Source organism: Typopeltis vanoorti, chromosome 18, assembly GCF_054136105.1.
Source record: "Typopeltis vanoorti isolate ZY-2024b chromosome 18, IOZ_Tvanoo_1.0, whole genome shotgun sequence".
NCBI classification, from domain to species: Eukaryota; Metazoa; Arthropoda; class Arachnida; order Uropygi; family Thelyphonidae; genus Typopeltis; species Typopeltis vanoorti.
In genome coordinates, this window is record NC_143566.1 from 67378886 (window position 1) to 67399228 (window position 20343).

Consider the following 20343-nt stretch of genomic DNA (forward strand, 5'->3'; position numbering starts at 1 on the left):
CAAACGCTTTGGGAAAGATGAAAAAAGCAACCGGTATTTACAATACTAGGAAATTCTTGTTGGAAGGCTTGCATGGCACTTTGTTCGAAATCTGTCATAAGTCACTGGTGTTGGAAATCCGGTTGTAGATTTTTAACTTCTTGAAGCAACTTGACGTATGTGGCATGAGTTTTGTTTAGCAAAAGCACGTAGACCACTGGAATAGCTGCATTGAATTGAACCACATGAATTGTATAAAGCTGCTGGAAATGCATGGGTACTGTGCTAAAAGTTGCATCAGAAAACCACTCCTGGCTATGCGCTAATAACTGAAGATTGTTACTAGTGGAAAAAATAAGCATGCAACCCGGGAGCAGTTCATCCTGAGAATCATACATCAAAAACTGTTGTACATTGCCATCGATAATAATTTCTTGATAATTTTGTGGAATTACTAGGTCATGGAGATTGCTCGGTAAAGCAGGAGTACTATTGTTGCATCGAACATGACGAATGGTTCGTTTAAGTGAATCCTTTTTTAGGAAGTAATGCCGCAACATTGGCATGAGCCTCTGCAATTACTGATGCAACAATTTGTTGTGGCCGTTCGTTCGTGGTGGCTGCATGTTGCCGTATTTGACCAATTAATTGCAATGCTTCTGACCTTGCAGCTTGAGCTGCCTGGTTATGTTTAGTTATGACTTTCACAACTGGGCCTTCCAAACACGCCCTTTGCAGGTGGAACGTTTTTCACAAACCCAGATTCCATGTCGTTCATCTACAGTTCTCTTTGAAAACATGCAAATGTGGTTGTCATCATCTACCAATTTTCTTTTGCCTCTTATTGATGGAACACTTTTTGCCATTGTATACACAGGATTAATCAATCAAGATGTAAAAATAATATGTAGATATTGCACTGCCTGCGACACTCAACTTGTTCACGCGATGCACCGCCGATAATGAGGTGGCAAAAACAGCAAACGCACGCTGTCCACTGTTCCTTTCCCCCTTGTCCGTCACTAACCATGTGACTATCGCCCTCGTGATCGAGTATGTATTCTTTCCATTGTGAAAGCATTACCAGTTCCAGTTAATACTTACACAATGGAAAGAGAACCCTGAAGACATACAAAAGGGGAGAAATTAGTTTAAAAGCTACGTGACAATTTGTACGAATGTAATTTTAAAAATTTTTTCGGAAAAGTTAGAGTTATCGGAAGTTCAGTTTTAGTAATCAAGAGAGTTTAACATTGAATCTCCACTAAAGGGGCTGGGACCTCGTTAAAAATTCGAGTTATCGAGAGTTGACTGTATTTATATTTTTGTAACCTACTCATCATCTTCAGGGGGCGAAATGCTGGGAGCGACTTTTCCATAAACCTAAAGCATCTGACACTTTCTGCCTGTCTTTTGCATTCACTGAGATTATTATTCCATGGGCATTTTTTCTTTTACTTGCCACATCCCCCCCCCCCCCCCCATAGATCCAGTTTTGCTTTTCTCACCATTATTCTGCTAGCTGTTTTTTTTTTTTTTTTTTTTTTTTTTTTTTTGTACTGTCCTCTCACATTTTTCTAAAAGATACATGATTTACCACTTTCAGAGTTAAAACAGCCACATAGACAGATTCTTAAGTGCTGCTGACTAAATCTGCCATTTTTGTCCTAATCATTATCCTTCGATAACTATTATTATTATTACACCTCCCCTTGATTACCTTACCACTGCAGCATGTCAAGGACATGCTGCAGTGCTAAGGTAATCCTTGTAAATGAAACATACCTTCGACCAGCCAACAACACGAAGCTCAGGAATTTTGACTCCAGGAAGTGTTTGTATAATAATAATAATGACAGACCCTATGTAGCACAGCCATGTTTGTCAAGCTTAATATAAAACACAATGAAATTGTAAATCCTGCCACTACCAACATAGAAATCACATGAGTGGAGGTCCAAACTGCAAATATGGGTCTCTGAAAATTTACTCTGTATATAACTCTCCAAAGAAACAAACGGTTATTGGAAGCAAATTTGACTGAAATTCTAGACAAAAATGAAGCAGTGTTAGTAGCGGGAGACATGAATGCTAAGCACCGCATAGAACATCAGAACTACAAATCGAAACACTAGAATCTTCTAACACCAAGAACACAGTGATTATAGGAACTCCAAAACCTATGTACTACAATGAGGCAGGACTTTCTGATGTCCTTCACATAGCGATACTACAAAATATCATGCATCTGTACCAAATAAGTGCAAAGGATGACCTCAGCACTGACCACAACCCAGTTTTACATTTTAATCCAACAAGGCTTACAACATGAAAATATCCCAGATTGAGTCCCAACTGTCAGTCGGACAACTAAAGACTGCTCTGTACGAATCTGTTGGCTTGTTCCAGCCATCAATTCAAAGGAAAAAATTGATGACTCAGTTTCAAGCATAGAAAAGCAGATAATAACTGTATTAACAGCTGCCACTGCAGATGTGTCATGCACAAACTCTGACCGACTTCTGGATGAGATTAAAAACTTGATCCGTGAAAAGAACAGCCAGTTGCCAATACTACCACAGAACATTGCCCCCCCCCCCCCCAGAACACCAACAAATGTCAATAGGGCTACAAAGGAGGTTTGATATGCACTAACCACTGAAATCAACAGTGGGAGAGAAACGTTTAGTCCTTAAAACACAGAGGACCAGATGCATTGGAAAATGATCAAAACTCTATGCATAGACTACATTCACCACTCCATGGTGAACGTGGTCTGGTTTACTGTGATGTAGACAAAGTTGAAGCTTTTGGCAACATCCTAGAGAAGCAGTGTAGTCCAGACTACGCCCATACCGATCTAGACTTCATCAGTCAAGTACACATATGGGTAGGTTGTAAGCTAAAACACACTGAGTACATAAATCCTATTCAACTGAGATCACTTTGCTGAGGTATGTGAAATCATCAGTCTTAAGCAAAGCACAGGCCCAGATGGGATTGCTAACAAAATCATCAAATGCCTGCTACATACCTGAACACATTGTTGCTATTATTAATGCAATGTTAAGATATCGCTACTTCCCTGCACAATTACATCTGCTATTTCCCCACTAGGTAGGTGGTGAAAGTAGCAGATGTAATCTTAATGACAACAGGAAGCCAAGTATTTTAGGAATAAGGTGTGACACTTCTTGACTACTTGTATATGGGAAATATATGACTTCAGCATTGCTTCAACCTTGGTATCTCTTCTGGGTCTGACTCCCACTGATGAGACCTCAATAAAGGTCAGAACCAGTCTGGGTAGTAGTCCTTCATAATGCATAGCATTATACATAAACCACTGTATATGCCTTGCATTATGGGATGCTAAGGCAACTGATGTGACGTCATTAACCTCTGTGTACGAGTAGTCCGGTTGTGAAGTTACTTCACTTGCAAACTTTGTTTGCTTGTACTTGGATAAAGGATGAAACCAAGAATATAATTTCTTGGTGCCTTTAGTTTATATTATAACCTAGTGGAATTGAGTTTCAGTATCCTCTATAGCTTGTTTGGAATTTATTTGCCAAAGCAACAATGTGTATGAGGCCAGTGTATTATGTCTGTAAATTGCATGCATTCTTCTGGCCAGTTTGTTTTGCAGGATGAAAAAAACCAGAGTTTCCAGCAAGATAACGCCTACCACCTCCCCATACCCTGCATTGCAGAGAGTTAGTGAGCAGTAACAAGTGAACAGGTCCTTCCCCCCCCCCCCCCCAAATTTCATTTAATATCATTGAATTGACATTAAAGATTTATACTGTCATTGTAGTTTTCCTAAAATTATAATGACTTTGTCTTTTTGTTTGGTGGATATCTGTGTGCACAGCCAAGCAGCTTTTGATTTTCTTTCTGGATTGGTTTTATGATGTGTAAGTATGGAATACTGCTTGTTTGGCCTAGTCACTATGTTAGTCTGCACTCTAGACAGAGACACTATTATAATTAACTATTGATCATACTTTTCATGTTGCAGGAGATATCTTTTACATAGTAGGTTTCACTTTTCGGTCTGTGATTTCAAATTGAAAATTGCAAAACTTGAAACATTTTTGATGACTGATATGTAACATGACCTAAGGTTGTTGCTTGTGTGGATGGTAAGTGGTGACTTGGTAGTAACCAAGGTGACAAAAACTGATGTGTGCATTTGGGTAGATGAACCAGAGGTACTCATTATATTGAAAAATATCAACATGAATGCAGCAGTGGGCCTGGATGGTATGTCTGCTCATGTGCTACAAGAATGTGCAAGTGAACTGACAGTGCCTCTGGTGAAGTTGTTTAATCTAAGTCTCCTCATGGATTCCACTTCTCATGATGAAGTGGAATCAAGGTGAATGATGGTGACTAGTGGAGTGCCGCAGAGCTCTGTATTAGGACCACTATTTAATTTGTATATTAATAATATAGCAGGAGATTTGAAGGGGGGGGGGACATTCGGTTGTTTGCTGGTGATGCAAAACTAGGGAGGGCAATAGTTAACGGTGATGTAGATACTTTACGAGATGATTTTAAATTGGCAGTGTGGGCAAAGGACAGTGGTTGTCAATTTAGTGTTTCAAAATGTAAGGTAATGCCCTTTGGGATGAAAAGATTACACACTTTGTATCATATTGATTGACTAATTTACAGGAAATTAATGAGGCTAGGGATCTGGGTTGATGGTGGATAGAGATTTGAAATTCAGAGGACATATTGCAAAAGTTGGCAAAATAGCTCAGAGGATTACTTGGATTTTGAAGAGCGCATTGACAAGTAAACATAGGAAGGCTATGATTCAGCCACATGTTGACTATTGTGCACAAATTTGGTCATCTGTGTTTCTTGGAGATCAGGAGGCAGCAGAAAGGATTCAGAGATGAGTGACCAAGCTGGTGACAGATCTGTTAAATGTTCCCTATGAGGATAGATTGAGGGTGTGTGGGTTGCAGAGTTTAGCTGACAGGCGGAGGAGAGGGGGTATTAACTTATAAGTTATTAAAGAGATACTATAAGATAGACACAAGAAATTTGTCAGTACATGGGGAGTAGGGGGAAAACAAGGGAGTCACAGTTGGAAGCTAAGAGTGTAGTTTAAGGTGTGCAGAGTAGTTTCTTTCCTGGAGAGTGTGAATGAGCGAAGTTGATTGCCAGTGGTGGTTGTGAGTGCCCCAACAGTGAATAGGTTTAAGAAAATGTATGATAGGTATTGTGTTAATGGATAGATTGGGTTTCCAACGATGAGTCCTTTGACTCTGTGGAGTGCTCATATAAATAATAATAATAATAATTTCTTTTAATTATATAACTATAACTGTCATGAAAAATTCTTGGGTTTTTCATCTCACAAAACAGACAAACCAGCCAAAAGAACATATGCTATTGCACATAGTGTGCTGCCCTCACAGCCTTAGTTGCTTCATCTGTAAATCAAAACAACAAAGAATTAAAACAAAAATATAATTTGTCATGCATAATTGCTTTTCATCTGTTTTCCGTGTTGATATTTTTGTTTGTCTCATTTACGTTGGTTAATCTTTATCATCACCATCATATGTATCAAGGATTTAGCCCTAGCATGGCCTGTTCCAGCCTTAGAAGTCATCGTTGAATCGTTTCAGAGGACCTCCTGGTTTTCTTTTTCCTAACGGCTTGTACTTTAAGGCTTGTTTTGGTAATCTTTCTGTTTTCATTCTTTGAACGTGTTCCATCCATTTATGTTTATATTTTTTAATTTTTTCTATTACTGGTTCTTGGTTTAATTCTTTCATAATATCTTCGTTTCTTTTGTGATCAAATAGGGTATACTTTGCAGTTTTTCTCATAAACTTCATTTCTGCTGTTGTTAATCTTTGTTTGTCTTTTTGTTTTATTGTCCAGATTTCGCTTCCATACATTAAGACCGGTAAGACTAATGTATTGTATACTTTTAGCCTGGTTTGTTTTTGAACTAGGTTTGGTTTAAATATAGAGTTAATTACACCTGTTATTTTTAAATATTTTGCAATTTTTACGTTTGTATCTTTTTCATTTTCATATGTGATCGTACATCCTAGGTAGTTAAATGAATTCACCTGTTCTAAGATCTTGTTATCTATTACTATTTTAGTTCTTGCTGAATCTTGTCCTTTAAAGGCCATAGTTTTTGATTTTTCTGTTGATATTATCATACCATAATCTTTGGATATCTCATTTAGATTTAAAATAGCTTTCTGTAAGTTATCTTCAGAATTTGTAATTATTATTTGGTCGTCTGCAAAGAGGAGAGTGTTTAAGTTAACTGTAGGTGAAAGTTTAATTCCTTGATGTAAATTTTTACTCCATTTTATTATTATTTCATTTAAGTAGATATTAAAAAGAGTTGCTGAGAGGGGACATCCCTGTCGGACCCCTTGGTTTATCTCTTTTGTATATGATAGCTCGTGATTTAGTCTTATTTGTATTTGATTATTTTCATATATACTTGTGATAGCTTTTAGGATATTATTTGGTACTTGTCTTTCTTTTAATATGTTAAATAATATGTTTCTTTTAACTTTGTCAAATGCTTTTTCAAAGTCAATAAATGCAATATGTGTTTCTAAATTATATTCTCTTCTTTTCTCTTTTATTAATTTTAGGCAAAAGGCTGGGTCTATACATGATCGTCCTTTTCTAAATCCATTCTGTACCTCTAGAATAAAGTTTTCGGAATATTTCATTAGTTTGTTATTTAAGATTCTGCTATATATTTTGTAACAGGAATTTAGTATACTGATACCTCTATAGTTTTTAGGGTCATCTCTATTACCTTTCTTAAAGATAGGAATCATAATTGCTTTTTTTCCATTCTATTGGGGGGGATACCAGTTGAGTAAATTTTATTTAAAAATAACAAGAGTCTTTCTTTGAATCTTGTTCCTGCGTATTTATATAGTTCTGAACCTAGCTTATCTTCTCCAGGTGATTTTCCGTTTCTTGTTTCTTTCAGGCTGATTTCTAATTCTTCTTCAGTTATTTCCTTTTCATTTTCGTTAATTGTTTGCCAGTTGTCTTTTTTAAAATATTTGTCTGTCCACAGTTCTGTGTAGTAATTTAAAAATTCTTCTCATTTCAATTCAGTGTTTAATTTTATGTTTTCTTTGGTATCTGCATTTAGGTGTTTCAAAATCTTATACACATTGGGTCTTATTTTATATAAATCATGTTCTAAATTAGAAACAAATTTATTCCATGATTCTGTCTTTTTCTGACTTCTCTTTTAGCTATGGCTCTTAGTCTTTTATATTCTATTTCATCTTCTAATCTTTTACTGCTTAACCATTTGTGATAGGCTTCTTTTTTCTTTCTGATTATTTCTTTGATTGTATCATCCCAGATCTTCAGTTTTTTTCTTTTATTGAATTTTTTGGTCTTTCTTAAGCTTTCATTTGCTGCTGCATTTAGTATTGTTTTTATATTAAGCCATTCTATTTCTATTTCTTCATTTTGTTTTATTTTATCTAGATATTGGTTAATTCTTTGTTCATATAGCCATTGTACATTTGTGTCATTCAATAGTCTAGTTTTATAAACAAATGTTTCAATTTTTCTTTCTGTTCTTGTTACTTGTAGCCATTTAGGTGGTAATCTTAATTTTATTTTATTTGGTTAATCTTTATGTATATAAATATTCATGTTTAGAAATTTTGCTCTTCAGTAATTCACAGTGTATTTTAACTGTATCTTGTAGTGTATTATTACTTTATGTTATAAGCAAAAGACTTAAGGATAGATAAAGTGGGTTAAAATGTTATATTTTGTCTCCAGGATAGGGGTTACCAGATGACCTGCCTCTTTGTTCATTCACAGTACCACTGTATGATAGGTTCACAACCTTTGGTTGGTGGTATTCACATGAAAAAATAAATAATAAATAAATAAAATAAATCAGTATTTTGACCTTTATGAATATAGCAAGTGTGAAACATGATGGAAATATTAGTAAGAGTTGAAATGTATTGTGTTGTATACTTTACAGTTCTATTAATGGAAGATGTTTATTTTTTTTATTTTATTTTATTTTTTAACTTATCTGAAACCCATTTCAATTTTAGAAAGACCTTTCCTCATCATGAAAAGAATAAAACAATGGCATTATCAGTTTCTTGTGGGGAAGTTGAAAAATTATATGGGAAAACAGTTTGTGTATGCATGAAGGAAGGATATGCAAGCCAAAGCAGGTAATAAAAAAAAAATAATAAATAAATAAATTACTTTTCTTCTGCCAACCAAATAGTTCTGTAGCTTTCAATTTGATCTGAATGCAAAATCATTGTTATTTTCTGTTAATTCAAAATATTTTTAGCTAATAAACAGTGTATAACTAAATATATGTTAAAATTGATGAAAATGCAGTGATGTAAAGAAAAAAATAATAATAATGCCTGAAATTAACATATACATTAACAGTATTTTTTTCCAAAGCCAGTTAGCTGTAATGTGCCTTTAAACCCTCTCAGACAATTTAAAGAATAAATAAATGAATAAATAATTTAAAGCTGTTTCATTTCTGGGTGTAAATATTTGTAGTTAATGTTGAAAAATTATGTTTAAGATATATCAAAATTTTCACAAGCTAAATAACATCAAGCTAATTCATCTCAGATTTTTCTTCCACATAATACAGGTAACTGGCCTGAAGAATAATAGATGCATTTACCAAATATAATATGCTAATCTCAGTTGTTTTGGCCTTAATTTCTTGAAACAGTACCATGGCTTAACCTTTAATTAGTTGCATGGGATCTGTTTGACCTCAGCCATCATTCAAGTTCGATTTCTGACAAAACTAATAACAGATTTTTGCTGTGATTTCAAGTACCTGAGTTTCTTGCTGCCCCTGTGCCTAATCAGTCATATGTCGGCTGTTGGTGCAATCAGCATGGAGTAAACAATGATTTCTAATGTTCTGACCCCATGCTGCTAATTATGTAACAAAAAAAAGGTGTGACTAATTAAGGATTAAGAATCTGCAAGGGAAGGATGTTAGCAGTACATGAAAGATAGTCAAGGGGGTGTGTCTAAAGGAAGCCATATGAAACCGTATACCCAAGGTCGGGAAGATAAATTAGGTAGAAGTTAGATGGATGAGTAGTATTAACTTGATGAAGTAGAACATAAACCATGATAATTAAATAAAATTTAATACATATTTTACTTGTCTAATTTTTAGTCATAGAATTTGTGCCCCTGTGTTCAGAGCATATCTTCAGTATGACTTTCAGATTAAACAAGTACAACAGAAACTGCAAGATTCAATATTGAAAACATGTGAAATATATGTACATGATATAGAGTGACATGGTCTAGATGCAGTAAGGTCCTAACCAAACAACTTCAAACAAGCCCATAATTAATTTTTTTAAAAAATGCGGAAAGTGAAAAGGTACTATTTCCCATAAAAGAGATAATTTCAGTCCATCACTTTTGTTTAGATAGGAGTTGCCAGATTACCTGCCTCTTTGTTCATTGACAGTACCACTGTATGATAGGTTCACAACCTTTGGTTGGTGGTATTCACATGAAAAAAAAAATGTATGGCTGCTAATCTACCAATTTGGACAAAATATGATAACCCACATTGGCGAGGTGGTAGAAAACTCCCAATAGGAATGCAGCCAGGAATACACATCCTTACTTGAAATAGAAAAAGTCATCAAAAACCTGAAAGACTTACACAAGTATTTCCCTGAGTGTTCCTAGTAAGATGTATGAGAAAGAGAGTGGAAGAGATATTTGGAGAACAAGGGGTCGTGCCAAATAGAGGTTGTCAAGATCAGATTTTTACTTTAGGATGAATAGTTGAAAAATCTTGGAGTTAGAATTGAAGCAGGTAGAGAAAGATGGCTTGATGTAAAATCAGGTATGCAACAAGGGTGCACATTATCTCCACTGTTATTATCTATAGGGATCACACTGTGAAGGAAAGTACTATTAAATCTCATCAAAATTGTTGATGCTAATTTTAGCTCTTTACTTTATGCAGATGATGTTATACTTTTAAATAAATCTAGTACAAGTCTGCAAGATTCTCTGAGTAAATTGAACCACTGTTGTAATAAATTTGGTATGAAAATAAGCAATAAAATGAGAAAGAAAATGAAAATAGAAACATTGAAAACATCAATTGTGCCTATATAGTTGAAATAAAATATTTCAACTATATAGGCACAATTTTTAGTGAAGATGGCAAATTAAATATGAAAATAGACAACAGAATTGTTAAATCTGGTATGGTAAATTTATATAAAATAAAAAAAAGAAATTAGTCAAAACACTAAATTAGCTATATACAAGGCAGTGTTCAAAACAATTTTAACTTATGGATCTGAGCGATGGATTAGAAATAAAAGTCTTGATCAAAGACTGGAGACCTCTGATATGAGAGTTCAGAGAAAGATTAGTGGAGTGAACAGATGGCATCAATGGCAGTATCACATTAAAAATTAGAATATTAGGAAAGAACTTGCCATTGTTAGCATTCAGGAATGTGTTAGTAGAACTAATCTTAGATGGTATGGTCACTTAAACATAATGGGAGAGGAGTCTTGACAGTTAACAGTTAATTTGGAGGGAAATTGTTGATTGGAAGTTAGCAATGGTGTAACTTTTTCATGTAGTACTATCATAATTATCCAGTACATCCCCTGAGGGTACATGTCAAGAATTTGATTATGATGATGGAATTGGCAAGGAATTCGATAGACTCCAGAGTGGTCCAAAGGTAGAAGTTTATCTATTGCAGAACCTAAAAAAAAAAAAAGTAGAAATCGTGTTAATAGGCTGAGAGAACACTTGTTTGTAGGCCAACAGATCCAAGTCGTTTGGCTATACCTTCAGAGACATCTTTTACATAAGGAATGGTGACACGATAGACCACCTCTTCGGAGGCAGATAAAGAAACTCTAATAGCTGTCAATGATTTTGTTGGTATAAGACTTGGCAAAGCCATTAAGAAGGAAGGTTGACTTGATGAAATTATTTCTTGAAAGAGCAGTGTTTCAATGAAGTAGAGAAAGTGAGTTTGATATACCAGAGTCTTAATAATGCCAGATTTTTGACAAGTATGATGGTGAGTTTCTAAATACTGAAAGATGAATGCTACCATTTGGTTGAAAAAGCAGGAGTTGTTTATTTAGGACCTTAACGTATTTAGACTTTCACTCTATATTTATGTGTAGTTCATGCATTTTCATTGTTGAATTTTCTGGTTTCTATTCTGCTTGTTTAATTTGAAAGTCATGCTGAAGACGCCCTTGGCACTGGGGTGAAAATTTTATGCTTGCTAAAATCAAAATTATGTAAATGAAATTTGTTATGTTTTATTTACTGAGTAGTATTATTAAACAGAAGCTAGTGGGGGGGGGGTAAAAAATGAATCCCATCAGGCATATATGAACATTTGGAAAATTTTCATATATGATAATAATAATGGTGAGTATTTATTGGACTTCTGCTCAGGACATGACTAGTCATTACTAACACAATCTTTCAACATAAAGATGTGCACAAGTTGACATGGAGAGAAGACACAAGAAATAAGTAAAGTATCATTGACACAACATTGTTGATAGTGATCTTATCATGGTGGTTCAGGATACAAGAGTGTACAGAGGATTTGAAATTGGAAGTTATTGAAGAAAAAATGAAACATTGAAAACAAGAACCAAACCCTGGAGTCTCTGTGGCAAACTCTGAAGAAGACATTGATTCAGCTAGAGAAGTATGTGGTGAAGTTGTCTGCAAGGATAAAAAAATAAGACCATCATGGTGGACACAAGAACTTAAAGAAGCAGTCCTGGAAAAGAAGAAAGTATACCAAAAGTTCCCAGTAAATAAGTTGGCAGGTGCCCTGAAAGAATACAGAGAAAAATGTAAGAGATCTAAACTGTGACTTGTATCTAATAAATACATCTCCTAGGAGCTGTGTTTTACATTATGAGAAAATATCAAGAATAGTGAGGGAGCTTGCTCCACCTTTACTTCGAATTGCCTTCGCCGATAGTTTTTCGGCATGAAACTTATATAGATCGTAGTTATCGATCTTTAGTTTTACTTACTGGCTATTAAAAAAAAAAAAAAAAAAAAAAAAGGATGTTTTATCCCCTTATTTTCTAGATCTAAACTGTTTTAAAAGTAGCTAAACAAAAGTCATGGGAAAACTTTGGTAAGAATATAGAAAATAAATATCAGGAAGGTGGCAAAATGTTCTGGAGGCTATTGAAGAAGCTTAGAAATTGGTGAAAGAATACTGTAAAAGGAATCAAAGATGATACAAGTCACATGAAAACTGAAGATAAGGATATCCTAGATGTCTGGAGTAATTACTTTGAAAGACTGTTAAATGAACCAAGCAAACTGTACTAGAAATTTTTCAAGAGGAGTACATATCAATACTTGGGGTAGAAAAAGTCATCAAAAATCTTGCAATGGGGAAAGGCAGCTGGCATAGATGATATTCAATCAGAAATGCTTAAGTATGGAGGTATAAAAGTTTTGCAATGGCTACACTGCATATTGCAAATGCAATTCCCAATGATTGGAGTAGAGCTCTCATAGTACCCATCCATAAAAATGAGAATAAAACAATGTGAGAATTATAGAGGAATTTCTCTACTAAGTGTTCCAGGTAAGATTTATACAAGCATACTTGAAAAGAGGTCGAGAAAGATACCAAAGAAAGCATTTGTGTGTTGCAGTGCTCTGTGCTTGGAACAGATTTGTATTTATGTGTAAATGATATGGGAAATGATTTAAAGAAAAATAAACTGTACTCCAGGAAATTAATGAAGCTAGGAATTTGGGGGTGTGTGTTGGATAGGGAGGTTGAAATTCATTGGGCATGTTGCATAAAATGGCCTTGGTAGCTCATAGGTAACTTAGTGGATTCTCGTAGACAGGCTTATACGTTGGTTATGCATTTCTAAATCACTTAGGGAATTGAAACAACATAGATCCGAATATAAATTAAATTATACTTTAATAAATATTTCCGATATTTCGGCAATGTCACATTGCCATTTTCAAAAGGAACTTACAAAAAGGCAGGTGCACACAGGCACTAACAATACAGTAACTGAGAATGAAGATATGAAGCTATCGTTCTCCTAGAAGTCCTGATGGTGCCCTCTGGCGGGTTAAGTAGGCGTTCTTGGCCGTTGGGCTGAAGGTCTGCTGATGTATGCCTCCCAAATTTGGGGCAGTCGCATACAACCAAATTTGTTGAGGTTTGGGGAGTTTCTTATTGCAGAGGCTGATTCCATAAATAGTCTTTCGAATTTGTATTTGCTCCGGTGTATTACTGTAGCTTTCTTCCACCGTATTCTGTGGCGGGTATCCAGAGCATGGTCTGCAAGACCAGAATGGCTGTACTTGTAAAACCGGATGTAGTCCTTGTGTTCAGAAATTCTGATATTCGCTGTCCTGCCTGTTTGGCCAAAGTACGACAGTTTACAACTGCAAGGGACCTGGTATACACCAGGTAGGTCTAGAGGAAGTTTTTGAACTGAAATAGGGCTGAGATATCGGGAGAAAATTTAGCTTGGATTAGCTCTAAAGTTTCCTTGAGTGGGACATTTGTGAATAAGGAGGAGACATCAAAGCTGACCATTATGTCAGTATGTTGGAGTGTAAGGTTTTCTATGCTGGCTTTGAAGTGGGCTGAGTTTTTTATGTGTGATGGTGTGTTGCCAGTATAGTGTGTGAGCTCTTTGGCCAAATGTTTAGTTAATTTGTATGTGGGGGAATCAATGCCATCCACTATGGGACGTAATGGCACATTTTCTTTATGTATTTTTGGGAGTCCGTAAATATGAGGGGGTATAGAGTTAAACAGCTTTAATCTGTTGGTAACTTCTACAGGCCAAGAAGTGACTTTCTTAAGGAGCCTGTGAAGTTTCCTAATTTGTGAGTTGGTGGGATTGTAATTGATAGGGAGGTAAGTAGCCCGATCTAATAGAAGAGCATTAAGCTTACCTTTGTAGTCCTTTTGGTTAAGTACTACAGTTGCATTTCCATTATCTGCTTTGGTGATAACTAATTCTTTATTATTTCTCAATTCCAGTAAAACTTTAAATTCTTTGTTGGATATATTGGTTTTGAAAGAAATTGAGGCTTTAGAAAGGACACAAGCTACATCCAGTCTTACACTGTTGGCGATTTGATGTGGAAGGTGGCGGATTCCTCTTTCGATTTGGATCATAATATCCTCACTTGGTATTTTTCTGGGAGCAATGGCAAAGTTGTGGCCACGTGAAAGCACGTTGAGCACTTCAGGCTTCAGGGTGGCTGAAGACTAAATTTTCTCCCGATATCTCAGCCCTATTTCAGTTCACAATGAACTTAGGCTATTTCGTTTGGCAGGGAAATTTCTACAAACAAATAGAGGGGACAGCCATGGGTTCACCACTCTCCCCACCCTTGGCCAATTTCTTTATGGAGACCTTTGAGGAAAAAGCCTTAGCCTCTGCCCCACAAAAACCAACCATATGGCTTCGCTACGTTGATGATGTGTTCGCTATTTGGCCACATGGCTCTGAAACACTCCTCTCCTTCCTTACACACTTAAACAACCAACACGCCAGAATCAAGTTCACCCTGGAAAAAGAGGAAAACAACTGCCTCCCTTTCCTAGACACACTAGTCACCCGCCATCCTGATGGAACCTTGGTTTTCTCAGTTTATAGAAAACCCACCCATACAGGCAGATACATTCACCAACAATCCCCCCCCCCTCACAAAAATATGGAGTGGTGAAAACACTATACAACAGGGCTAAACTAATCTATTCTAACGACATGGCCCTTAACACTGAACTAAATCACATCCTCAACACTTTCTCAGCCAATGGCTACCCCCCCCCAAAAAAATCCATAAAATATTAAAACCTACAAACCACAGCCTCCCTCCCCCCCTCCACAAAAAAGATTACTCTAAATCCATCACCATTCCCTACATCCGAGGCACCTTGGAAAAAATTACCAAAATTCTAAAAAAACATGACCTCACCTCCTGTTACAGGCCTTACAGAAAATTGGCATCCCTTATCCGCTCCACCAAAGACCAACCACTTCCTCTAGACCTACCTGTGTATACCAGGTCCCTTGCAGTTGTAAACTGTCGTACTTTGGCCAAACAGGCAGGACAGCGAATATCAGAATTTCTGAACACAAGGACTACATCCGGTTTTACAAGTACAGCCATTCTGGTCTTGCAGACCATGCTCTGGATACCCGCCACAGAATACGGTGGAAGAAAGCTACAGTAATACACCGGAGCAAATACAAATTCGAAAGACTATTTATGGAATCAGCCTCTGCCCTAAGAAACTCCCCAAACCTCAACAAATTTGGTTGTATGCGACTGCCCCAAATTTTGGAGGCATACATCAGCAGACCTTCAGCCCAATGGCCAAGAACGCCTACTTAGCCCACCAGAGGGCACCATCAGGACTTCTAGGAGAACGATTGCTTCATATCTTCATTCTCAGTTACTGTATTGTTAGTGCCTGTGTGCATCTGCCTTTTTGTAAGTTCCTTTTGAAAATGGCAATGTGACATTGCCGAAATATCGGAAATATTTATTAAAGTATAATTTAATTTATATTCAGATCTACGTTGTTTCAATTCCCTAAGTGATTTAGAAAAAGGTAACTTAGTTGTTGAAAAACGCATTAATAAACAGAGATAAGAAAGTTATTCTTTTATAAGACTTTGATATGACCACGTGTGAATTACTGTGAATAGGATGGTCATCTGAATTTCTTGAAGGATGAGGAAGTGTTTGGATCCAGAGACAAGTGTTTAAGATTTAGTGGTCTGTGGAATGATCCCTACAATGAATAGATTGAAGGTTTCTAGGTTGTTAATTTGTTGATAGGTAGAAAATAATAAACATGGTAGAAACATTTAGGTTACTAAAAGGGTTTATAGAATGCAGAGGAAATTTTTCAGCACTTGGTTAGAGGGGCCAGAACAAGGAGTCATCCATGGAAATTGAGTAAGATTTTTGTTTTGAGAGTGTTGAATAAGGAAAAGGGTTGCCAGAGTCAACAGATTGGTAACTCTTCCACTTTTAGTCTTTATCGCATAGCATGCGATCTGTGCCACTAGCTCATGTTAATATAAACTTTTCTGACTTGTTTGTTGTCTAGGGAGATGGGGGAAGGAGACCTGGCTATTAGAGCAAATCTCTGGTAAAAAATTTAAATTCTGTTGGAATTGCTAAAAATATGAATTTAAGACAAACAAATGCCTAGCATCTGTACTGTAATATTTAAAAAATGTGAACTTCTTAAAATGCAGTATTATCATTCTTTTACAGCATGCTATTTTTTTTTTTCTTTTTTCTTTTTTTTTCATATAGGAAAGTATCTCTTTTTCTGACAGTAGAAAGATGTTCTGTTAACACCCCTCTCTTGAGAAAAGTAGGTAAATATGAAAGTCATAATGAAGAATGTTGTTAGATTTAATGTATAAATAGGTTACCTTAAAAATTTACTGTTTGTGTGAAATATTGGATCTGTTACTGTAGAAGTGCTAGAATTTATAGAAAATATAAAATGAAGTAGAATTATTATAACTGTTATCTAAAAAAGTAATAAACCAAGAAAAATTGGAGGAAAAGGATATGAATTGATTTTCTGCATTGAAGAAAAGAAATTTATTATTATTTTTTCTTAACTTATAATTTTATGACTGTCATTTAAAATTTGTAGTATTCAATGATTGCAGTTATAACAGTCAGCACTTTTGAAAGCATGCTAATTACTTACATTAACCATGGGTTGGTGGGTCACAGAGGAAACATCCACAATCCCTTGTTGGTCATTCTGTATATTCTTTATCTAAATGCACGAATATATGTTGAGCTTTTTTTTTTTTTTTTTTTTTTTTTTTTTTTTTTTTTTTTTTTCACCACCCTCTACTAAGGTCTGGCTTTGTCATGCAGTAACATTCAGCTTTCTGTGTTGTATCATTTGTAAATTCAATTATGTCTCTTTTGTTTCTTCTTTCAATTATAAATTAAAAATGTCAAGAAATTATATTCTTGGTTTCATCCTTTATCCAAGTGTAAGCAAACAAAGTATGTGCGTGAAGTCACTTCACTACTGGGCTACTTGTATGTAGAGGCTAATGACTTCACATTAATTGCATTTTTATCCCATAATACAAAACACATATCCTTATGGATATGTATAATGCTAGGCATTATGGTAAGGGCCACTACCCAGACCAGTTTCAACCTTTATTGAGATCTCATCAGTTTAAGCCAAACCCAGAAGTGATACCAAGGTTGAAGTAATGCAGAAGTCATATTTCCAAGAATCCAATAAACCATGAATATAATTTCTTGGCATCTTTAATTTATAATATAACCAAGTGAAAAAACTTACAACATTTCTCTCTAATCCAAAGTATTTTAGTAACAAGGTGACACCTTTTTGCTACTTGTGTATGGAAATATGACTTCTGCTACTTGTATATGGAAACATGACTTCTGCATTACTTCAACCTTGGCATCATGCTACCGGGTGGGTGATTAATACCCTTGGAAGGTAATGGATGGCAATGCTGTAGCCAATGAAGTTCTAACTGAGGCTCGACTATTGCTGTTACCCTCCTGCCATGATCAGAGCTTTAATAGCTCAATAACAACTTATCCCTGCATTGTCCTCTACAGATAACGGGGAAGATGAAAAGCATTCTTGCTTCACCACTTTAAGCCAGTCCTTATAAGGATAAGGACTTGGCATCATTTCTGGGTCTGGCTCCCATTGATGAGACCTCTAGGCATAAAATTGAAATAATGGGAAGCAACTGTAAAAAAGAAGTTAAAGACTTACCAGTGACACTTTACTAATCATGACATCTCCTTTCTGCATTACATCATTAAATGTACGAGGATTCCACAGGCAAATTAAACAAGAAACTATGTGGAAACGGGGTGCTTAAGGTTCAAAGCTGTATAACTGAGAGGAGACCTCCACATAGCCTTTAAAGGAATGCGGAGAACCGACCAGGACTTCTGACCTAATGTCCAATCATCACCTTCTCGTGGTGCACCCTGTTGGGTATCTACCTGGATACTGAAAGAACGAAGATGGGCTGGCAATTTGGGATTTAGCCGACCAAATTGTAATTCTTATTGGCTTCAACCAAATTACAAAATGATGGTACAACATGACAAAATTTCATGCCAGCTGGGGCGTCGTCCGGTTAAACAAGGCCCCCGTTGTTTTCACCATGGAACCAGGGCGAACAGCAAACAGTGAAAGTCAGCTACTGGAACAAATCTGAAAGCACACCCCAACTCAACATCACCAGAGTTAAAGATTGGTACTATCAACATAAGAAGCGCGAATGGCAAAGAAATGGAGTTAGCTGAGGAATTAGATAAGTATCAGATTGACATAATAGGGGGTGACTGAAACAAAAAAAAGACAAAAACTGGTGAGATCTTTCTGAGCAATAAATACAAAATGTTATATTCAGGCAATGACAATCGAGGAAAGGAGTAGCCATTGTATTCAACACTAAATACGAGGCTAATCGTCTTGAATGGCAGGCAGTCTCAAGTAGAGTGATGTGAGCAAATATCAGAATGGGGAACTGGACAATGAGACTTATTTGTGCCTGTGGTCCCACAGAAGGTTCTACTAAGGTAGAAGTGGAGGAATTCTTTGAGGATTTAGAGAAAGCATCTGACACAATGAAAAAGGAAAAGTTGGTCCTTGTTGGGGATATAAATAGCAGAGTAGGAAATGATTGTCAGACATACAAAAATATATTGGGAAAATCTGGAGAAAAGAGCAAAGCTAATAATAATAATGGCAAATATTTGTTGGATTTCTGCTCAGGACATGGACTGGTTATTACTAACACCATGTTCCAACATAAAAATGTGCACAAATTCACATGGAGAGAAGAGGCAAGGAATAAGAAAAGTCTCATTGACTATGTTATTGTTGATAGTGATGTTTTCTCCCGTGCAGGACACCAGAGTGTATAGAGGATTTGAAATTGGAAGTGATCACTATTTAGCCTTGAGCAGGATAAAATTGAATTTCATATTGAAAAGAATAATATGTAAGAAAGTTTTAAAGCGAATAAAAGTTCAGCAGCTTTCAGATGTGAACTGTAGACTAAAATACACAAAGATTATTGAAGAAAAAATGAAAGAGTTTGAGAACAGGAAAGAAACTTTAGAGATTCAGTGGCAAGCCTTGAAGAAAATCTTGATTGATTCAGCCAGAGAGTCATGTGGTGAGGTTGTCTGCAAGGATAGAAAAATCAGAACTCCGTGGTGGACACAGGAAGTTAAAGAGGCAGTGAAGGAAAAGAAGAAAGCATATCAAAAGTTCCTGTCAAATAAGTCAGCTTGTGCTCTTAGAGAATACAGAGACAAATGTAAGAATGCAAAACACTGTGTAAAACTAGCTAAACAAAAGTCATGGGAGCACTTTGGCAAGAACATAGAAAATAAATATCAAGAAGGTGGTAAGATATTCTGGCGGTTGTTGAAGAAGCTTAGAAATGGAGGAAAGAGTGCTGTAAAAGGAGTTAGAGATGATAAAGTTGACATGAAAACAGGAGAAAACGATATCCTTGAAATATGGAGTGATTACTTCGAGAAATTGCTAAATGAAACAAGCAGTGATATGTGGTAAAAAAAACACTCAACAGGCATACAGTCAGGAATACATATCCATACTTGAAGTAGAAAAAGCCATCAAAGGCTTAAAATGTGGAAAGGCAGCAGGAGTAGATGATATTCGACCAGAAATGGTGAAGTATGGTGGTTGGAAAGTTTGCAGTGGCTGCACTGCATAGTTCAGAAGGCCTGGACAGAGGGACGAATTCCTGGTGATTGGAGTAGAGCTCTTATAGTACCCATATATAAAAAGGGAAATAAAACTGAATGTGAGAATTACGGAGGTATTTCCCTACTGAGTTCCTGGTAAGATATATGCAAGTATACTTGAGAAACGGTTGAGAAGAATTGTAGAACAAAAGCTTGGTGAAGAACAAGCTGGATTCGGGCCAAATAGAGGCTGTCGGGATCAGATCTTCACTTTACGACAAATAGTGGAGAAATCATGGGAATATAACAACGATCTGTATTTGAGATTTGTAGATCTGGAAAAGAGATGTGATAAGATGCCAATAGAGAAACTATTCGATATGCTACAGTTATATGGTGTCAGTGGGGCATTATATCAAGCAATACTTAGTCTTTATTTGAGTTGTAAGTCAGCAGTTAGAATTGAAGGAAGTACAGGAAGATGATTTAATGTTAAATCTGGTGTGAGACAAGGAT

The 20343-nt window shown here is 36.0% G+C and overlaps 1 protein-coding gene across 1 annotated transcript in view; it reads left to right on the forward strand.

Annotated features, from left to right (window-relative positions):
- LOC150096738 (uncharacterized) overlaps nucleotides 1-20343 on the forward strand; it is a 159304-nt gene that overhangs the window by 15774 nt on the left and 123187 nt on the right. Inside the window, exons 2-3 of the mRNA XM_090408306.1 lie at nucleotides 8082-8207; nucleotides 16390-16450. Coding sequence (XP_090264432.1) covers nucleotides 8116-8207; nucleotides 16390-16450 — 153 coding nt within the window. The 5' untranslated portion in view covers nucleotides 8082-8115. The remainder of the gene's footprint in view (nucleotides 1-8081; nucleotides 8208-16389; nucleotides 16451-20343) is intronic.